The 23,447-nt window shown below is 38.2% G+C and overlaps 1 protein-coding gene across 12 annotated transcripts in view; it reads right to left on the bottom strand.

Moving 5' to 3' along the window:
* DMD (dystrophin) overlaps positions 1-23,447 on the bottom strand; it is a 2,135,104-nt gene that overhangs the window by 1,342,687 nt on the left and 768,970 nt on the right. For all 12 annotated transcript variants that reach the window (XM_075916549.2, XM_089775838.1, XM_075916586.2 and 9 more), the window contains 3 exons: positions 21,620-21,808; positions 21,085-21,266; positions 630-780 (listed from right to left, as the gene is read on the bottom strand). In XM_075916549.2, the coding sequence (XP_075772664.2) occupies positions 630-780; positions 21,085-21,266; positions 21,620-21,808 (522 nt within the window). The remainder of the gene's footprint in view (positions 1-629; positions 781-21,084; positions 21,267-21,619; positions 21,809-23,447) is intronic.

Genomic DNA, 23,447 nt, shown 5'->3' with positions numbered 1-23,447 from the left:
AATAGGTTTCTATATCAGAATGCAAACATCCCTAGTCAAATACCTCTTTTACCCAATTTCTGGTTTGTTGTTTTTCATAATTAAATACATTTTTCAAAAATAGCTCCTCTATTACAAAGCTAAATATTACACTGATTACTTTACAGTGCTTAGGGGCTATATACACAGAGTCCCAGTACTGCTATTGAGTTTTGGAATCCCAGTTATAACAACTAATCATCCCTCGTTGCTGCTATAGCACTCAAGACAACACAAGATGACAAGAGGAAGAAAACATAAGAATAATAAAATCTGAAACATTCTCATTTTACTTTGTAATAAAAAGGATATTACAATTGCCTATTTTCTTGGTAGCCAACCAGACTTTCCAGTCTAGTAAATTATGTATATAAGAAAGAATAAAGAAAATCCCACTCTTATTAAAAGCATTTGAATTGCTATGCAGTCTCAAAGGCAAATACTTGCTCATTCTGAAAAGCTTAAACTTCAATAAAATATTTTGCATTACTCTGCTCTACTATGGTACTAGTTTTAGAGTTTTGAAATGTGAAAAGTTCATCAATATGTCTTCTTCCTTTAAACAATATTTTGACTTCAGCACTAACACACATATATGTACAATAGCTCACCTTGTGTTCTTCTACTTGATGTTTTAAATCTTCTAGATCAGGACCAAGAGGTTCTAACTCAATTTTCTTTGTCCTTGCCTCTGTTTTTGATAGCCAGTCAGATAATTGTTTTAGTTGCTGATTCTGCAGATCCATGAGAATTTTATGCAAACTGCAAAAATAGGAAAATCATCGCTTACATTTGTATATGTAGGAAACCAGTAAGCAGAAATGTTTGCATAGACATGCAGTCCTTTCATTCCTTTTTTTTAAGTTAATTTAATACTTGTACTGGAAGGTTCTCACAAGTCATTCCTGGTACAGCACTTCAGGTTTACCCACCTTGTCCTATTGTTTAAACCACTATACAGAAAGGCAAAATATTCAGCTCAGATATAGTTTGTTTTCCAAACCCATTCCTTTTCCTGAAATAGCCAACAAAGGTACCTTTTTCAGTTTTCAAATGGATGGAAACAGAGATCAGAACTCATTTCTGTAGCAATGTACCAAGAGACATCTCCCAACAGGTAGCACTGAAAATGGTCCATCCTGATCAGTGTGATTTGAACCAAATGTGTAATATCTCACTTAACCAGCTAGGCCAGGCCTGGGCAAAGTATAGACCATAGGCGGGATCTAGCCTGCCAAGCCACCAGATCCAGCCCACAGAGTCAGCGGGAAGCCCCAGGCAGGCTCCCCTGCTTGCCCTGCAGCTCCACAAGCTGCTCGGAAATGTGGCTGCCGAGCCCTGTTTCTGTTTCAGAACTGGAGGGGAGAAGAGAAAAGCTTCAAGAGCTGACAGCACAATCCCATTGGCAGGTTTCTGGCCTGAAACTGGCCAATGGTAACTGTCTGTTTGAATAACAGGCAGCCAAGAACCACCACACCCCTTTTCCTCCCTTAGTTATTCACATAAGCACATGGCCATGCAGCCTCTGCAGGCGTGGAGCAGGCAGGCTGACTGAGAAATGTTTTAAGTTCTGCAAGACTTACCTCTGCAAGCAGACAGGCTGGTTTGGCTGCTGGCTGGTAAGCCTTCGGGCCAGAGCCTGGTTCTGGCACCCCAGACCTCCTTTCCCCAAACTTCTGCCTCCCCAATCAACATACCCAAATCTTCTGCCCCCTCTCAGATCCATGCCCCCTCCCAGATATGGCACCCCAATCTCCTGCCCAGCTCACAATCCCCTCCTAGCCACAGTCACATCCCAAACTCCTGCACCCCTTTCCCTGCTCTAAGTCACAACTGCCTTTCACCCAAACTCTCTCCTAGACTCCATTCTTCCTCCTGCACCCCAATCCCCTTACCCCAAGCTCCCTTCTCAACCTCCATCCCAGACCTCACATCACGTCCATTAAGAGGAGAAGAGAAGAATGTGGCCTTTACCACTTTCCAAAATCTTGGCGTGGCCCCCTATCAAAAATTATTGCCCACCCCTGGGTTAGGCACTGTTTCTGACACTCCAGCCAGTACAGTCTTACAATTAATAGCTTGTTAAAAACTGAAAATGTCCATCCTATGGAAATTCCAGTAGTTTGATTGGGGTGGAGTGAGAATTCTCATATGGGATAAAGTCAAAACACTTTCCCTTTACTTTTAGGGCCATAAATGTATAGAATGTTGCTATGCAAAAAATGTTGAAATATTTTGTTTCACCTTGGTTTAACATGCAGCTATGCATGCATAATCTGCAATAGTACCTCATGGGCTATGGACACGGACACCACAGTTGCTCTGGGGCTCAAGCACCCACAGAAAAAAACAGAGGCTGCTCAGCACTCACCTGCTGCAGCTGGATGGTAGGTGGGGGCTTGAGGGTGGAATGTGGGCAGGGTCTATTGCATAGCAAGAATGAAGCATCAGTTGGGAAAAAATAATTCAGTGCCAATGGGACAAGTAGTTATGTTGCCTCACGCTCCTATTCTACTGTTGTCCAAGCTCACCAGATATAGTAAATCTCATGATGGAGAGAGACAGCACAGGTAAGAGCAGTTCAGGGTTCATTTAGATAACCATATAGGCTTCAGTTCAGGTCTTCCAGAGCTCAGATGAAATATTTTGTTTCTTATATGGAAAAATTAAATTTACTGAAATATTTTGATTGAAGTAAATCCCTTAAAAATTGTACTTGCTAACTCCCTAATGTGATAGCTATTAAAATTAGATGGGGTAAGATGATTAAGCCTAGATTGATTCAATTGCTAATGTTCCATTGGAGGGACAGTTGCTCATAACATAAACTATATTTACAGAATTTCAAACCATATAAAAGTAGGCTTTAATTGTTGAGACAGTCAAAGTTCCAAATGGAACTATTTTCTATCAAAAAATATAGTTCTGTCTAAATTAAAAAGAATTCAGCAAAATCACATTTATTTTATTGACACTTTATTTGATAAAAAAAACCTGGAAAAAAGTTCCCATTCAATGTTTTTGGAATGCTTGTTTTGCTACTATAATCATGATTTGTTCAAAATCATCCAACACACATTCATCTAATTTTGTAGACTGATGTAGCTTTTGTATTTTGCAATAGGCTTTGAGCTTTGCTTGAACTTTTTTTTAAATAGTTTTTGTGAAATATTTATAGAAGAAGTTATGAACTATTTCACATTTGCCAAACATTACCATGCATATATGCTATGTGAAATGCCAGGAATAATATAGGATTTCACTGTTTGGCTAACACTAGCAAATATTAACTTTTTGATCGTAACCACTATACATGGTGAAAATGAATACATATGTTTTTAAGACAAATACCCAATATACATGGCAAGTATCACAATTCATTCTTTCCTACTCATCAATACAGCTAAATCTCATATACAGGCTCTTATCTTATGCCTACAAAATTGGTTTCTTTGGCCTTGACAAATTCTTTCCCTGCTTACAGCCATTCACAACACTGCTGCAAAGATCATTTTCCTAGTCCAACACTTTGATCATGTCACCACTCTTCACACTACTTCAGTGACACTCACTTTTCTATCTTATCAACTAATTTACTTATCTTCAGTTCCCAAGTCCTCCACAGCCTATCCCCAAACATCCTATCATTTCTCATTCAGTAGAGGTCAAGTTCTACCTCCTACTTGACCACATCATCCCCTATCTCCTAGTTTTTAAAATTTGAAATGAACACCCTTGTGATCAATCTCATACTGCCTTTCGTGAGTGGGAGAAGTTCCTTGTGAACTAACTCAATATCCTCTCTCAAAACCTTCCTTAAAACTGTCCTTTGCCAGGAGGCCTATACAAATGTTGATAGTCGTTAGGCTGTGGTGTGTTGAGACCACTGCCTCTCATACCCCATCACCCCGTGTGCTGCAACTGCATCTCTCAACTGAAATGTAGGCATACAGAATTGTCGCTTAGTAAATTATAGGTGAGTCAGCAACTAAAAGGACAAAAACAGCTATAAATTAAAGTTATTTTGAAATATCAAAGTGGTCTGAAGACTTATTTGAGAAACTACTGTAGGGCTACTCAACTTTGGAAGCCGCAGGTGCCACAATGATACTCACATCACATGGCAAGGGCCACAACTTCATTGTAGTTGCATATATATGAAAATATATGCAAATAGCTTCTTCACACTGATGGGCATGAATACAAAGATAAATCCTTTAGTGGTGGTGCCAGACCCAAACGTGGCTAGTGTGAGCCAATCAGCACCTCTCAGACTCTGCCCACAAGGCTAAGAAGCCAGCACTTCCCACAATGCCCTGGTGCTTCCGGCATCTCCTCCCTGGGGGCTAGAAACACTGACACCTTGTACCTGTCTGTTCCAGCCAGCTCATCCACATGCATCTTTTAGTGCTCACCCTGCCTGGGAGATGCCTAGCCATTGTGGAGCATGTTCCCAGTAGAGGCCATGTTCAAAAGATCCCACCTGTGCACACGTTGAGCCTTGTGTAAACCCAAACCACACTGTGGGTTGCAAACAATTTGGCCAGCCTGCGGGACGCATGTTGAGTAGCCCTGAACTACTACATGAACCTGATTAATTGTAGAATATGGTTTTCTTGAACTCTGAACTGCTCCGTAACAGCTTTACATAAACTAAAATGAAGCCCTGACATAAACCTATCAAGACAAAAATCTTAAGGAACTCGACAGTCACCTTTATCTACCCCAAAAGTAGTTTACCAGTTCTCAAGGGGGAAATCAAATGTTCATCAACCATTGTTCATTTCCACACATTACTTGATACCCAGAATATTTTGATTCCGACTTTTCATCATGAGCATTAAAAATCTGCAATTTATGGTGAAGAGAACTATTAGCTTTAGTACCATTTAATGCTTTTTATATTGTCAGGTTCAATGCTGAGCATAGTTCATTCTCTCAGCATGAACCTTCTCTGAAGCACAATGATGTTATTAAAATCTTGACATTTATTACATACAGTAGTAAAATTCATGAAATACCAGAATGAAGGAAAACAATATGATGTAGTAAAAGGAACAAGTTTAATGGCACTCATGGTACATATAAAAATACAAATGTGCAAATCTTGAACAGAGCTGGTTATAATTTTGGTGGTCAAGAGTTGAGAATAGTGCTCCACTCACAAAATATTAGCGTCAGAACTCTCTGGTCCTAGTTTGCTGTGCTAGAATGAGAGAGGGTGGCTTGATAACATGGGCAAATCGCACGGGAGCCTCCTGGATCCAGCTGCCCAGTTGGGAAGGAGATGGGTCTAGATTTTGGGGAGTCAGGTCTGTTGCTTCCAGACCTGTCATCTGAAGCAACAACCTCTTCTTCTGGTTCAGGCCTGGAAGTGCCAAAAGAAACAACTTCTCTATTTTTTAATGAAATTATTTTTCCAAATTTAAAGCTTCTCAGGCTTGGCTGTATTTTAATCTGGGATCATTTTTAAGGCACAGCTTTGTGTCTTTATGTGTATGTAGTCTGAGAAATATATTTTGGCTTTTGTAGTCTTGTTTGGCTTTTGTTTTTTCTCTGTATTAATTAAAACATATTGATTGGAAATCCGACAGGTGTTTCTGATTTACAAAATCTGTTACAAAAAGCAAAATGTTATTAAGATTTGCAGTAGAGAGAAAATTTAACAAAAAGTACACCTTGGAAGTAAAAATGTGTAATCATGATGACACTGTCCTTTAAAAGAAGTCATTCAGATATGTTTTCTAAGATGACACACAAAAAGAGATAAATTCTTCATTAAGGGCTCAGTCTAGCATCCACTGGAGTTTTTCTCCTATGGAAAAAATCCCATTGACTTCAGAGGTGGAAAACAACATATTGTGACACTGTACTGCAGATGAAAAATGGTTTAATAGAATCAAATCAAATGGTGGAAATAAACTATTTGGGAAATAGTGCAAATTTCTCAGATAACATGACACATACATAGAAGATTTATAAAGATGAACTTTAAATACACACATATTCTATTTTTAGAACCTAGAACTCAGCTAGAAATTCTGATAATGGTGTGGATGAAACTCATTTGTATGAGATTTATATTGTAATTCCTACTTTATTTCATATATGTTCTGCTCATATTTCATAATTATCAAAGAATCTGTACCCATATCCTGTATTTCTTCTCATTTTATTTACTCATCCTATTTCAGATAGCACTAAGGTTGCAATGCCAAGTTTAGGAAATCACAGTTGTTTCCATGGCAGTAACTTGCAATGTTATAAACATGCTATAAAGATTTCATTACCGTATCACACAGGAAGAGATATTGGGCTTACAAATTCTTATAAAAACAAAAATAACAAACAATAGTAGAGAAAATAAATGAAGCAGCATTGAATTAATGTTCTCTTTTCTTCAAGTATCTACCAGTTTTAAAGTTCTTTCTTGATCTAGAATAAGATGAAAGAAGTCACTTAAAAAAGCCTGACATTGCAGTCTGCATACATTAAAATCTCATTTTACCTATCATTTCTCCATGTTAAACCCATTATTAAAACACCAAAATCAGATTTCCAATCTTTTTTTTATTTAGATTCAAAATTGAATGCCAGAGCCTGTTCTAAAACCTGGGTTAATAAAAGAGTAATTAAAGCTTTAGTCATTCTTATCTGGGAGGAGAAGGAAGATAGCTGACTATACAAAGCCTAAATAAGAGATGCCATTAGGAAGAAAATAAAAAGAAATTTTATACAAGACTACCTAAAGTGAATACTGTATATATTAAAATATAAGTTATATAATATTTAATACACTGTATTCAGTATTTCAATTTAATTTTGATTCCAAAACATTTGATATTGTTTTAGCTACACTATTCTAACAGAGTAAGCTATTTAAATTGAAATACATTTTCCTTCAATAACAGTAATGGAAACACTGTGTTAATTAAAACATCTACTGGTTTAAAGGAGGATTTATTCTCTATGGGGACCACATTACAAATTAGGTAATTTTTGGAGACATTTTCCTCTGAATTCCCAGGATTGGGCCACTGTCATTGCAAGATACTGGACTTGAATGACAAAGTCTGATTTAGCATAGCAAATCCAATATTCTTACTTATAAAGTACTCTCAATTTGAGGCTCTGAAATTATACAAGTAAAAATATCCAGCTTTTTCATTTTTCATTATTTGTTCATTTTCCCTCCCTAAATTCCAATTCTAATTTTTCTCAACATATATGAAGCCATTCGGTATTTCTTATTCATACGTTTATTCAAAGGGAAATAACTATAGTACATACAGATATTTATATTAGAAATTAAGATTTAATCTGGCTCAGTGTAAATACCACTAATGTTCTCTTCATATATCCCTGAGTAGATATCAGATTCCTACTGTATTTTCTTGCCTGCGTATATAATATTCTTTAGTCTTATTTATCATTACGATTACTAAACCCTGGTCTACACTAGGACCTTACTCCAAAATAACCCCCCAAATCTGAATTAATAAGCCATGTGTCCACACCACCAAGGTCATTATTTCAGAATAATGGACCATGGCTTTCAAATTCAATACTCCTGCTTTTCATCAGGAATAACACTAATTGTTAGTTTGAAATAATGTTAATGTGGATGCTCTGGGGCCACTAATTTGAAATAATTGGCCTTTGGGAGGCCTTCTGCAGCTTCCCAGGGTATTTGCTGGGGCTCCAAGTCTGAGGTAAAGCGTCCACATTAACGGAACCTGCCTCAGACTCATTCTGATGCTTCCTCATAGTAAGGACACATAAGTTCAAATGTGTAAAATCAGGAGCCCTTAAATCGAATTTAGTTACTTTGAAATAATTTTTGTGTGTGTAAACATGGCCTTAGAGACTTATGATCTGGTACACATCATAGGGTTAAATTATCTGTATATGCTAGGAGGGAAACTGTATCCTAGATGATGTCCTTCATTTTGTGAAATTTAATCCAGGAGAACCTGGTGCTTCTAGTATTGTTCCTCTTTGTCATTCAAACCCACTATTCTTAAAGCAAGAATAGTGGGACAACTTCAGGGCAGAAGAAAGATATTTTCATTGAAAGCGTATGTTTGGGTAACTATTAAATTTAATATTAGCACATATTTGGTGAGGAATACTATGAAGCAATAAGGTTCAAACCAGTCGGCTACATCTACACTGGCATGATTTTCCAAAAATGCTTTTAACGGAAAAGTTTTCTGTTAAAAGCATTTTCGGAAAAGCACGTCTAGATTGGCAGGATGCTTTTCCGCAAAAGCACTTTTTGCAGAAAAGCGTCCGTGGCCAATCTAGACACACTTTTCCGCAAAAAAGCCCCGATCGCCATTTTTGCGATCGGGGCTTTTTTGCGGAAAACAGTACTGTGCTGTTTACACTGGCCCTTTTGCGCAAAAGTCTTTCGGAAAAAGACTTTTGCCCAAATGGGAGCAGCATAGTATTTCCGGAAAAGCACTGACGATCTTACATGAGATCGTCAGTGCTTTTCCGGAAATTCAAGCAGCCAGTGTAGACAGCTGGCAAGTTTTTCCGCAAAATCATTTGATTTTGCGGAAAAACTTGCCAGTCTAGACACAGCCATCTTGTTTAAATCAATGTGAGTTTTACTATTGAATAAAAGGGGAACAGGAGCAGGTCCTAACTTGCTGACACAGAATTAGGGATGTTAAGAAGCCTGTAATTTGTTAATTGAGTAGTTGACAAAAATTATCTACTACATGATTAATCAATAAGGGGTAGCACTGCCACCATTCAATCCTGGCTCCTGCTGGCCCTGGTAATTACCCCCCGGAGCAGCTCTGCACTACAAGCACTTGTACTGCAAAGCCACAGCGGGTGGATCCAGGCACTAAGAGTGGCACGCAGGCAGCCTGGCTCAGTCCGGGCTCATGGTGTGATCCAGCATCAACCTTGTGCTGGCTCTTAAGTGCTTATGGAGCAGAGCTGCAGCAGGGGTTGGTCCTGGCACAAGCTGGGACTGAGCCAGCCTGATCACACACTGGCAACCATCAACCCCTGCTGTGGCTCTGCACGATAAGCGCTAAGAGCTGGCATGGGGGTTGATGCTGAGTCCCGGCACAAGCTGGTACTGAGCCAGCCTGTCAGCCAGCCCACTAAAAAATTTACTTGCGGGGGAGGGAGGAGGAAAAGTGTTGCATGTAGTTGATAATGTTAACTGATAAGCACCCACTTATTGGTTAATTGCTTAGTTGATTACACTATTACATCCCTACAAAGAATACTCAGTAGAAGAGAGTGGCACATTCTCAAAGAGGCACTATTTTAATCAGATTCATGTGGCCTCAGATATTCTGAAGGAGCTATTTGTTGATTGCTTTAAAAAGAACAACAAAAATAATTTTCCATCTCTTCTTGCCCAGCAATGAGTTCCACAGGTTGACTGGGCATTGTGTGAAATTCTTCCTCATGTTCCTTGTAAACATGTGTAGTCTCTGCTTCCCCACACCACATTCAGGTTTGGAACTGTGGTGTGGAGAAGCAGAGACTATTGTGGCTCTAGGGAAGACTTACTTAGGAGGAGAATTTTCAGAATGGAGAAGGGTAACTAGTGGTGTCCCCCAAGGGTCAGTCCTGGGACCGATACTATTCAACTTATTCATAAATGATCTAGAGAAAGGGGCAAGCAATGAGGTAGTAAAGTTTGCGGATAATACTAAACTGTTCAAGATAGTTAAGACAGAAGCAGACTGTGAAGAACTTAAAAAAGATCTCACAAAACTAAGTGATTGGGCAACAAAATGGCAAATGAAGTTTAATGTGAATAAGTGTAAAGTAATGCACATTGAAAACAATAACCCCAACTATACATATAGCATGATGGGGGCTAATTTGGCTATGACAAATCAGGAAAGTGATCTTGGAGTTATCGTGGACAGTTCTCTGAAAACATCCACACAGTGTGCTGCAGCGGTCAAAAAGGCAAATAGAATGTTAGGAATTATTAGAAAGGGATAGAAAATAGGACACAGAATATGTTACTGCCCCTATATAAAACTATGGTACACCCACATCTTGAGTACTGTGTACAGATGTGGTCTCCTCACCTCAAAAAGATATTTTGGCCTTGGAAAGGGTTCAGAAAAGGGCAACTAAAATGATTAGGGGTTTGGAACGGGTCCCATATGAGGAGAGGCTAAAGTGACTGGGACTTTTCAGTTTAGAAAAGAGAAAACTGAGGGGGTGATATGATAGAGCTATATAAAATCATGAGTGGTGTGGAAAGGGTGAATAAAGAAAAGTTATTCATTAGTTCCCATAATATAAGGACTAGAGGACACGAAATGAAATTAATGGGTAGCAGGTTTAAAACTAATAAGCAAAAGTTCTTCTTCACACAGCACATAGTCAACCTGTGGAACTTCTTGCCAGAGGAGGCTGTGAAAGCTAGAACTATAACAGAGTTTAAAGAGAAGCTAGATAAATTCATGGAGGTTAGGACAATAAAAGGCTATTAGACAGGGGATAGGAATGGTGACCCTGGCCTCTGTTTGTCAGAGGCTGGAGACGGATGGCATGAGACAAATCGCGTGATCATTGTCTTCAGTCCATCCCCTCCAGGGGAACCTGACGCGGGCCACTGTTGGCAGACAGGCTACTGAGCTAGATGGACCTTTGGTCTGACCCAGTATGGCCAATCTTATGTACTTATGTTCATAGAGAACTGTGAAGCTGCTGGGTTATTCTCTGGAATCTCAGTTTTCACTACAAAGCCTTCAGCTGCTGGTGTTATAAAAAGCTCTCAAAAATATGAACCAAGTGTAACCAATGCAGAAGCTTCTACTTCTGGAACAGTGACTCAGAGGAGTGAACTGCCGTTTCACTTCAGTGAGGTCTTCAGTCAGATGCCCAGTTATGATAATTGACTTGTCAACATTGAGGACTGTTTTATTAACCATGTAAAAAAACAAAGGTAGGATCAGAAATCTGCACAGTGTACTAAGGATGATTTGTCATTTGGCAGAAATTGAACAGAAAATGGGAAAAAAGAGAATCAGGAGAAAGGGTATGTCTACACTAGCCCCCTAGTTTGAAATAGGGTGGCTAATGTAGGCATTTGAACTTGCAAATGAAGCCCGGGATTTAAATATGCAACGAGGTGTAACAGTTAACCCGAACTAAGGACTTAGTTCAGATTAACTTCTGACTGCTGCGTGTAGCCACTGGTAGTCAGTTCGAACTAAGAGGATTTAAAAATGGCACTCGCCTGGGAACATGTAAATGACACCCGGGATATATAAATCCCAGGCTTCATTTGCAAGTTCGAATGCCTACATTAGCCTCCCTAGTTTGAACTAGGGGGCTAGCGTAGACATACCCAAAGTTACCTGGAATGAGCTAAGGTAGGAGAAGTGGGCTAGAAGGGCCCATTTTTTAGTCCTCCCTTCATGTGAGTGGGTGATGATGGGAATGGGGGTTAAGCCCCAGCATTCGGGTCCTGCTCCTGGAACAACATGCTGGCAGAGTGGGAGAACTGCTGGGACATGAGGCGAGTCCTGGAGGGCTGCAGAGGTGGGCCTGGAGTCAAAGTGGGTGGGCCACAGCCCATTCAGGCCCATATGTGGCTATGCCCCGGCACTGGGTCTGTAGCTGGAAACAGCCACGCAGATGTACTCTCACTGGCATGGATGAATTTTTAAGCAGCTGCTGAACTGATTGCTGAGATTAAGAGTTAGTCTGCTAAGATCAAAACAAAAATGTTTGATTTTTTTTTTTTGGAAATTTTGGAAAAAGATATACAGCTCAGTAAAAAATAATTTCCGGTTGAACATGGTCTCATTTGTATAATCTAAATATTTCAGTTTGATTTCTTACCATTTTTTGAATTTTTAATTGGAATTAAAAAAAATTAAACAAATGTTTTGTATACAAAAAAAACCTTTAAAACAAATTTATAATGGTTCATTGAAACCATTGTAGTTTTTTTCTTTGAGTCCAAAAGAAATTGGCAAATCCCACATGAATTATGAAACACATCTGTTGCCAAATCTGCATTTTTCACAAATCATCCAAACACACAAACAAGGAAACCAACCCCCTTTTTACAGTGTCCTCGGAGTTTTGGCCAAAACTTGTCACCCAGCATTACTAAATCACAACTCTGCATCTTTGTTTTGACCAGAAGCAGCATAAAGTCATAGATCCATAAAAATCTCCACATCTTGAGACAGTCTTTCTGCAAGAACAGCCTGTGCCCTGGGAGGCATGGATCAGTGTTCACATCAAAATCCACATCAGTACCTAATTATCCAACCAGTGAATGAAATTCAGTGGATAATCCTAGCCATATGCCACCTGTGGCACACTGTGCATATGCTAAAATGACCATAATACAGGGAGACCCTCCAGAATTCCATTGTAGGATGCACAAAGGAAGTAGCTACCTTCAGTCTAACTAAACTCCCTTGCAGTTTTAGGTGTGCATCATATTCTCTTTCACTTTCTTTTAATATTCTTTTGTGCAACATTGCTGAGCACTGTTAATTAGTTGTGATGTTTCATCCTAAACATGAATAATTCTCATATATTATACAGAAAACTTGCAAAGTGATAAACATTAAGATAGGACATTGATAATTATTATACAGAATATCATTATACCATATGAATCATTAAATCATAGAATGTAAACATCTCTGTTTATTGTTTGGCTCTCATGAGTCTCCACTACAAAATATTTTCCCGTTGACTGAATGCTTTTCAATATTTATGAAATCCTCCATAAAGTAAACCTGATTACATTAAATTTTCTTCTCCAAAAGTACATTTATCACACTGATACGGTTCATTGTAGAGGACCCTATTTAAGAAAAAGACAGCTGTTTTTCTTTGGGTCATTAATGCAGTGTTACAAGAGCCAAACATTTTCAATAATATAGTAAACACATACCAGATCTGTTTTTGCCTCCTTTTACTTTAGGATAGCAATGGTAGCATTGCAGTGCTCCTGGAAACTTCTCTGATGCTTTGACCTGCTAGCGCTCTTTTTGAACTACTGAGTCACATGAGAAAATGTCTCTACTTTACTGATTGCTTACTTGCTTTTGTTTTCCCTGTACTGAAAAATGTTTTCCCTTACATTTTCTAGGACTCCTTTGCTAGAAGATGGGCAGTTTCATTGTGCTCATCTTTAAGTATTTTTTTCCCCTGGAGGACGTACTTGTCAAACAAATTAATTATAATTTATTCAGGGAGAACAAAATCATATGTTGCTACAATGCCAGGTTGTCATCTCTCATTGTTCCATTGCCTTCACTTCTTTCAAGGGCAATCCTGATAATGATGAAGTCATACTTTGAGGAGTTCTCTTTTAAGGAATAACACATGTATATATAAAATGACATATTTAGAGTGACCTGTTTTCAGAAACCTCTCTTTTCCATTGACTTAAATATTATCTCCCAACTCCTACAGATTAAAATCCTAAATGTAGATATCATCATTGTCCATGGAGCTATGAAATTAGCAGCAGCATAAAATCAGTTGGGCACTGAAATTCCAAAGCAATGTAAGGAATTTTTTTTCACCTCTTCTTCCCGAAAAACATAAATAAATGTTTCTCATTGCCACATAATGTCTTAATACCAACAACTTAGCAACATTCAAAACATGATTGGGTCTCTACGTGGATGATAAGAATACCTAGAGTTACAATAGATAATGCTAGCAAATTTTGGAAGAGATTAAATTTCATGTTCAAGCCAACTTCCATCTGTGAGGGGTTACTATTTCTTATTTTTACTACCATACCATAGAGCACTTGAACCAGGAGCCCATTGCACAAAGATAGTAAAGCCCCCCAAAACTTACAATCTAAGTAAAAGATAAGAGATAACAGAAACTGAGGAAGCTAACAAAACAACAATACAAAATTTGTTAGGAAGATAGGCAGTGGGTCTTGGCAACCTAGCACATCACACCAAAGTGTGTAATGTGTAGGAATTTAAATTAGACAATGTAGTTTTGTATATGTTTATGCGAAGCTTCTCCCAGCCAGCATCAAGGGTCCCAGCTGCCTCCCCATGAGATGAGGGCCCTGCTGCCAGCTCCATACCCCCAGGCTCCTACCCTGTGCACCCAGGGCTTTGCTGATGGCTCTGCGTGCTGGCTCCAGGGCTGGGATTCCAGCTGTCAGCTCTTCATGCTGGGGAGTTCTGCTACCAGTCCTGTGTCCCAAGTCCCGGCTGCTGGCTCCACACGCTGGGGTGGGGGAAGGGACACCACTTCAACCCCATGCACTTGGGGCTCTGATACCAGCTCCATGCTCTGGTCCTAGCTCCTGGCTCTGTAATCCAGGGCTTTGCTCCTGTCCTTAGGTGAGAGGGTGGGGGAAGACAGATTTAAGGGGGGGGGTTGATTTCAGCATCCTCTCTGTTAAAAATGTTCCTCCACTACTGGACATTTTATTGTATAAAATGGATGGTATTCAGGGTGGTGGTGGAAATAATACCATTTTTTCCAATTTAACCTAGGGCAGGTTAGCTGAATTTATTCCCCCAAATAAGACGAGGCTTATAGCTGCATGACAAATGCTGCTACACCACTGAAGAAACTCATCTCTTTTAAACCTATTTCATGAATAAGTTACCAGAAATAGCCTTCTTATTGTGAAAAGGCAAGAGAAGTCCTCAATACCTGAAGGCTCCTTAAACAATGTTGTCAGACAGAATATTAGCATTTGTAATGTTTACTTTTTTCCTAAAACATGGCCTTATTAAGTACACTTGTAAATAGAAAAACTCTGCATTCACGAAGGTATAGTGCATAAGAATATTGGCAGTAGTGTACTTCAATTAAAGAAACATCATGCCTAAAGATTTCTTCATTTAACAGGAATTCAGTGCACCAGCCTGTCAGATCACAGATCAACTTTCAACCTTTACCCTCCAGAAAAAAAAACCTCTAATCAAAAGTCCATAACATTGCAGAATATTACCTCTTACCATTCATATTTAAATAAAAAAAAATCCCTTCTGGTATTAATAGGAATATCCAACATACTTCCTATGTTCGCCTCCCTGGAGTATACCAAAGAATTCACCTCCCTGATGCACACTGCATATTCAACATTTAATGAAACAGTTTTACATGTTTGTTACAGACCTCAGATTAGTTCACTCCTCAAGACAGGCTAGAATGATCACTTTAAGCACAAACAACAGGAAAGAAGTAAGATAGTAAGACCACACATTCACTCGTAATTCAAACTATACAATGTATATCCCCATTCCAGCCATCCAAGATTGAATTTTTAGGTCAACTACAATTTCAGACATTTCAAAATCATTGACAAATTAATCCTCATATATTGAATATAGAAGATTAATTTGCTCTAAATTACTTCAAAATTTTAGAAATTGTAGTTGATATAGAAACCTCATGCTTGGATGACTGGAATGGAGATGTATATTTTATATGTTTAAGTTAGCATTATATTGAGTGGTACTGATGACAATGTATCAATAACCTCATTAAGACAGATGTGTGTGAATATACCATAAATAAACTTAACAGTAAGGATAAATTAATCCCAAACTCACAACTAAGTGGATCTTAGGAGTTTTGGATGGAAGGAGCTTTGAATACTGTTTGTATAAGGGTGTGTGTGCACGTGCATATGTGCAGACAAGAAGAACACAACGAATCAGAAAGTAACACAATCAGATGGAAGAAGCGTCAAACACACACAGTATCTGAGCTGAAAAAATTCTAAGAGTTTCTTTGAGTCAAGAGTGCAGGTTGAAAAAGAGTGAGCTTGGTACTGTAAGCAAAATAAACTGTTCTCAGCTATTTGATTCCTTCTATGTTCTGAGGCAAAGGACTTTTGTACATTCTTCAGAAACAAACAAAACTGAATAAAAGAAATAGCTGACCACCACCTATTTCTCTTCCTGATAGGAACAGCCTACTATAATCCAGATTTTTGCCTATACAGTGAGGTGAACAAAAGAGAACATAGTCTGATCTTTAATATTTGCTTATTTGTGTAAGTTATCCTATAACTCATGTTGACTATCTTTATACATTTTAATATAATAAGTATATATTATTTTTATATATTTGTTTCTGTAAGCGGATATTTTAAATGAGAGGTTATAGACCCCTCCCCCGGTGCTTCATAGTATAGTGGCAATAATAGCACTTTATATTTGTACCCATTTTTGGCTATATTTGGCTAACACTGTCCTGATAAAATGCATCTGGCAACACTACATATGATGTTATAAGATTCCAAATGCATGGTCTTCTACACACATTACCAACTCAGGTTAGGAAACAAGTTTATCTAAAACAAAGGAATGTGTTAATTTGCATTTAAGCTGAAAAGAGAGTCATCAAGCAGGAAGGGGCGGGGGGGGGGGGGGAGAGAAACTCCATAGGTGAGGAAAAAGCAACAGAGAATATACACTCTTACAGACACTCTGACTCCTGAATCTCGGCTGGAAAGGTTTCTCAAATGGGTGAATGAAACTATCAAGAAGGACAAAATCCCCAAAGCATCACTCCCGTTTTCTCTTTGTATGTCTACACTACAGAGGAAGATCGAGGCTGTCTCTCTCAATCTTCCAGGGTTTGACTTAGTGGTCTAGTTAAGACAGCTAAATCAAAGTGAAAGGGGTGCTCCAGTAGATGCTAGTAACCCTGCCTTCATGAGGAGTAAGGGAAGTCGAAGGGAGAGCGTTCTTCCTTTGACTTCCTACAGCATAAATAGTGCCAAAAGCAGCGTTAAGCTTCTTTGACTTCAACTACGTAATTAACATAGCTAAAGCTTCACAACCAACCAACGGAGGTGCTACTGTTTCTTAACAGCCTCTTATAACTATTTGCACTATCTACTCACTGTCTCTCTGTTTCTTACTCCTTTCCCCTTTTTCTTCCCCTCCCCCTCCCTGATTTATTCTTGAATCTTGACTTATCTGAAGAAGTGGGTTTTGCCCATGAAAGCTCATGATACCATGTAGATGTTTTGTTAGTCTTTAAGGTGCTAGACTATTTATTGTTCAAGTTTTTACTGTTACAGACTAACTCATCTACCCCTCTGAAGCTTTTGCATATCTTAATTTGATTTTTTTTGTCACATAGTGTAGACATACCCAAAAGTGACCTTTGATTCATGCAGTAGTAGGGACAAAGAAAGTGAACATTGATGAGGGGGCTTTGACTTAACAAGTTTGATCAGCAAGACTGCCGAGAGCATGTTGTAAGAAACACTTTGCTTTGAATTTAATGTAATTTGATAAACTAGATGTGTTTTATCTTTATTTTTCTAATTATTTCTGACTTTTAAGCTTCGTTACATGTACTCACATAAAATCTCTCTCTGTAATTTAATAAACTTGTTTTGTTTTACCTTATCCAGTGGGTTTAAACTGAAGTGTCTGTGAAACTTCATTTGGGGTAACAAGATGTATGAATATTGTTCCTATTGCAGAAATATGAACTTCATATGAATTTGGATTGTTCAGGAGAAGGCATTGCAATACAAGACATATGTTTCTGGGAGAGAAATGTAAGTCTAGCAGTTTGTTGGGATCACCCTGAAGATAACCAAGGCTGATAAGTAGAGCCCTGCAAATTGGCGGGTATCTGCAGGTATCTACATCTACGGATGTGGAAGCAGATACACACAGCTCATTTTTGTGTCTGTGGATGCAATACCAATTTTGTATCTGCACAGGGCTCTACTGATAAAAGTCAAGGTGTGGCTGGTTGGCTGCAGCATACACATAGACATAGCTGGGAGTGATTTGCATGCTCAAGGTTGTTTGTGAGCAGTCAAGACTGAAAGATAGCTGGACTGGAAGCAAAGCAATGTAACTTTCATTTCAAGTTAGAGAGCTGGAATGGTACAGCTAAGCATCTGGATTGTAACTTGGGTATTCCACAGTTTGTTCTATTTGATCAGAGACTTTAACAACCAAAATAGCTTTGTTTTCACCTAAATGTGGCCCTCGAACATGAATGCCCCTTGATGATCCACATATTTGTAGCTTTCAGATTGGATGATAGCAACATGCTCTGCAGAGGTCTATACTTGAAAAGAGAGGTGGTGCAGAATACAGCTACAAAAGATCATAGCCTGAATAGATGGCACCAGTGCTTTGGGATCATCACTGGCTAAAAATGGCCTTCCAAGTGGAGCTTGAGCTATTGCATTTTCTTAGTGCTCATCCATGCTGAGGGATTGCTTCCCCTCCCTGAGTTGGTATTAGCAGGAACACTAAAGCTAGGGACTCCTTGGAGAAGGAGCTGGTGGCAGAAAATTCTCTCCAAAGGATCCTTTTGCCAGTCATATCATCCCACTGGGCTGAAACAGACCAAATGTGCTGTCCCTTCAGGGCATGCTGCTACATTCAACTTTTTGGTCAGACAACAGCAGATATGGCTGTAGGCTGAATATCTTTTGGCCGTTTAATTTAGGGTATGTCTGCAATATAGAGTTTTTAGCGACACTGTTGTGTCAACACATCCCCGTCGATAAAAGCCAGGCTGCATAAACGCTGTTTGTCGGCATGTTTGACAAAAAATGTCCACTACCTATGGACTCCATTTCCTTTATTGGCAGCAGCAGAACATCCCTGCCAACAAAGCCCTGTTTACACTAGTACTTGCTGCAGCAACCCTTTTGTCAAACGACAAAAACTTTGTTGTTAAAATGTCAGTGTGGACATAGCCTGAGTTAGTTACATTTTTGCTGTCTGGTGGTTGTATGTATTGCTATGGGCTTTTTATTTTAATATATTTTTAATTTTTGCACCTTGCCCGTAAATCATTGTGAGGTCTCTCAGTGGCTTCATCTATGATGCTTCGTTCATTGAAAAAGTGCAGTGGCATGAAGATGTGGACTAGAGAAACATGATGAATATACACAGTTTAGAGATTCTCAGAGTATGATACAGAACCTATCTGTAGTATTGCTGCAATAGTTAAGCAACAATATTTCACTGCAACCTATGACTTCCTGCTTCAGCACTGGTAACAGAAAAAGTTCTTCATTTTAGCATTAAGTAAACTGACACATTTTGTACTGGATTTCAAATGTTATAAAAGCCAGGCTTTGGCAGACTATGGTGCATCACAGAGAACAGAACCATCTGGCAGTAGCACTGTGTCCCCACGACTCTAGTTTTACTTTTGAACAGAAGTTGGTTTCAGGGTTTTTTGTTTGGTTGGTTGATTAGCTGGTTGGTTTGGTTTTGGTTTTGATCAATATTTCACTTGGACCAACATTTTCCATGTAGCTCTACTCTTTGCCCAGCAGAAGCAGCTTGCCACTTACAGGTCAGTTGCTGTGACTGTTTCAGAGACATCTAGACACCGAAGTAGGATCTCTCTTGGACTTTATATCTAATCAACAAAACCTTGGAGCAACTGAAAAATAAATATACACTTCCAATCCCAGGCCTTATGTGTTTACACCCAGCTCATTTTACTGGTGAGAGCAGCTATCATCTGCGGTAATTAATACTGTATTTCTATAAACACGCTTGTAATGGTGACTTGATTTTTCAAATTCTTCCCTTATCTCAGTTTGGAAGAAGAATATATAAATTATATCAATAAAAGCTTTTACACTCATTTTGTTTTGTATAGAACCAACATAAAAATGGTAAAGTTAAGTAATCTATAAAGAGATCTATAAAATATAATATGACCAAAGTACATTATTCTGGAGTCAAGTTCTTTTATGCAGAAAAGATTTAAGAGAGTTTCAGGAAATCAACAGATAGGGAAAAAGTGTTGAGAAACTGAGCAATACCCAATCCCTGTAAACACCACAGAAGGCAACTGGGTTCTTTTATAGATGACTGAAAGACATTTGTAGGGATATTTCCTGCTGCCATTTTAAAAATAATATTTCTGTTCTAATTCCTATACATTTCACAACTTCAGCATTCTCCTCTATACTATGTCCTTTCTAGAGAACTTTCTTGTGTTGGATTCTGCATGGAAACAAAGTCCTGCAGCTAGCTTGCAGCCCATTTTTCTACTCTTAACCCATTATTCCCTTCCAAAGGCTTCAATTTTCTGTCTTCTCACTCATTTTTTTACCTCAAACCCTTTATCTTTTTTTTCCTCCCACTTAATATCTTACACTTTACTTCTTCAACCCTTCAATTTTCTTGTGAGTGAAATGATCCATTGCTTTTCTTCTTTTAAGAAAACTATAATCATCTTCACCCTTCTGATTTCAGAGTTTATATCCTTGCTGCATATAGGGCAAAGTTGTGTATTTCTACCAAACTAGGAAGGCAATAGTATATAATCTTTTATTTTAATATGAATATGAATTAAGTTACCGAATCATATCAGATTTGCTCTGATGTGTTAATACAGTAGCTAGAAGAATCAAGTGAAGTAACATTCATTCTTATATTACGTATTATATGTACACAAACAATAGTTATTACTTTCATTATTGGCACTTCACTTCTTATTTTAACTCAGGCCTATTTATTTCCTTTATATTTTGAGTATTAAAAGTAAACAAACATAAAATGCTTTTACCTATCAATGCTTTCACATGTCCAGTAAGATATCAGAAATGCTATAGGAATCCAGCTCAAACTATTTGACTAATGTAATGTGTCCTCAGATCTACTCATCTGATAACAAATCTCAGGAACATTTTGTTGTCAAACAATCTCCATTTATTAGATTAAAGCTGGATTAATATAGATTTTAAAGGTTCCACCCCAAGTTCCAAAACCAGATTTTCTGATAGAATAATTCCTCCCTATTGACAAAATGTTGTATGCTGTTTGAGGAAATGTTCTGGAAAAAATACAGGTAGGATAAGTGTTTAAAATGGTGTTAAAATCTAAATTGTTGGCAGCTTTTTGTCTGCTCAACTTTCATTTTCAAATGAACATTAAAGTTTAGAGTCTGATACACTTGAAATTGCAGATAAAGATTAGGACCCAAACTAGAATCAAATCTGCATTTACAATGAAGCACCACCCACCTTCCCCTGAACTGTTGCAATATAAACATTTACATCCCTCCTCCCCACAGCAACACACATATATTGCTTACTTGCTTTGTTTTTCCATGCTGGCTACCCTGAGACTTTCCCAACGAGAATTAAGCAGATTCATTTGTTCTTGGATTTCATTTTCTTCATCATCTGAAATCTTCCCAACGGTTATAAGTTGACTCCCCACTTGCAAAACATTACCAACACGTCCCTGATGAGCTGTTAATTCCATCATAAAGCCCTGAAAGTAAAAATAAATTGCATCTAAAGATTACAAGTAGTAGGAGGAGAGATTTTGTAAAAATAGGTTCAAGTCTACATATTTTGAAAAAAAAATCAAAATGGTTTAAAAAGTCATCTTTACAACCCTATGTAAAAGTAAACAGTTGCCTATGTTTCTATAGGAGGCTAAGGCTGTAGTGCTAAATTGAAAGCCTCCAAAACAAAATGGAAAAGGAAAGAACAGGGATTGACAATAACATCAGTGAAAAATTTAGCATTTGAATCTCAATGTACCATACAAATGGGTGAAAAGTAATTAACAGATGGTGAAATTTTTGCATTGGTTTCGCAGTTTTTGTGGTTCACATCTACCTCATGGGTATGAAACTGCTCTTTGACTTCCTCTACATCATTGGATATCTCTCCTTGTGCTTGTAATGCATCTTCAGTAGAGAGAAGCCATGTGAGTACTTCCTCTAAAGCTGTTTGGTAGCTATCCAGGTCCACCTCTACCTCCATCCGTGAACTGCCAAATGACCTGTCTTCAGGAGTGTCCAAATACTGAACAAAAGGAAAAATAAGAATTGTGGCATTAAGTGGATGTTCACTACACAGTTATGCCAGATAAATAAATAGAATATCATTCATAGAATAATTCTCTTTTTTATAAAAGAACATTGATAAATGGAGGCTCTGGTGCAATGTAAATGCAAATATTTGAAGTCAATAGAGCAAGGACTATGACAAAATTCAGCTAAATTCAGTAAAACTAAATGAATAATTTGTACAAGAGCTCATGTTTTCTGTATTTATAATAGTTATTACATATCAAATCACAAATTAAAGTAATATGTATGGTGTATTCTTCAGTATTTTAATCTTTTATATTATTTCTATTCCCCCATTATACATTCAAGCACTTTTCTCTTTAGAATGACAGAACAATATTTAATTTCCATAACATCTTGAATAATTGCTTTAAATGCAATCAAAATGCTCTACAAATCAGTGAACTACATGCTGGTATTGTATCACCAGCCATGCAGAGAAACTGAGGCAAATGCAACATTAAACACTTTTACATTTTTTTACTGATATGCAATAGTGGGTTAAGACTAATCACCAAAGTATCATTTATCCAAGATCACATTTCAAAGCTCATGCAAGGCTGCAAGTCACCAGACCCTTCCCCTTCCTCCCAACTCCTCCACCCAGGAAAATATCTACTATTATTGTTATATTTCACCCATAGAGCTTCCCACACATCTGCTCCCTGTCAAGTGCCATTCACAAGCAAATACTTCATGCCAACATGCACAAGTTACACATAGAGAAAACAGTGACAAGCAACATTAAATAGCCACCAGAGAAACTGTTATGAGACCAAAGAAAGAAATAAGGGGCTAGAAGATGGTTTCACCTTACTAATTAGTTAGAAAGCTGCAGAGAAGAAAAAAGTAAATCTGATAGCAAGTTAGAAGAATAATTATTTGATTTATATCTTTCTTTTATTATGAAGGATTCTCACAGTGTTTTAAAAACATATAGGCTGTGTCTAGACTGGTAAGTTTTTCCGCAAAATTATCTGCTTTTGCGGAAAAACTTGCCAGCTGTCTACACTGGCCACTTGAATTTCCGCAAGAACACTGATGATCTCATTTAAGATCCCGTTCGGGCAAAAGCCCTCTTGCGCAAATCATTTGCGCAAGAGGGCCAGTGTAGACAGCACAGTACTGTTTTGCGCAAAAAAGCCCCGATGGCTAAAATGGCGATCAGGGCTTTTTTGCACAAAAGCGCATCTAGATTGGCACAGACACTTTTCAGCAAAAAGTGCTTTTGCAGAAAAGCATCCGTGCCAATCTAGACGCTCTTTTCCGAAAATGCTTTTAACGGAAAACTTTTCTGTTAAAAGCATTTCTGGAAAATCATGCCAGTGTAGACGTAGCCACTGTTTTCACAACTGTATAGTGATCACCTCTATAGACATGCTAACATTTATGGCAGCAAGAAGAGACAGGAACTGCTTAAATTATGTACAGCATTTCAGGATTGAAAGTGAAGACTTCCTTATCCAAATCAAAGTAAAGGGGGGATTAAAAGTAGGCAAAAGGAAATTTGACAACTTCACCCTCATAAAAAGTGCTTAAGGCTTTTTACAGAAAACAAGTAGTTAATGTTACTTTGATGTTACCTTGCCAGC

This window comes from Pelodiscus sinensis, chromosome 1 (assembly GCF_052426305.1).
Source record: "Pelodiscus sinensis isolate ZL-2025 chromosome 1, ASM5242630v1, whole genome shotgun sequence".
In the NCBI taxonomy this organism is placed as follows: Eukaryota; Metazoa; Chordata; order Testudines; family Trionychidae; genus Pelodiscus; species Pelodiscus sinensis.
This window is presented reverse-complemented; position numbering and strand designations above follow the sequence as displayed.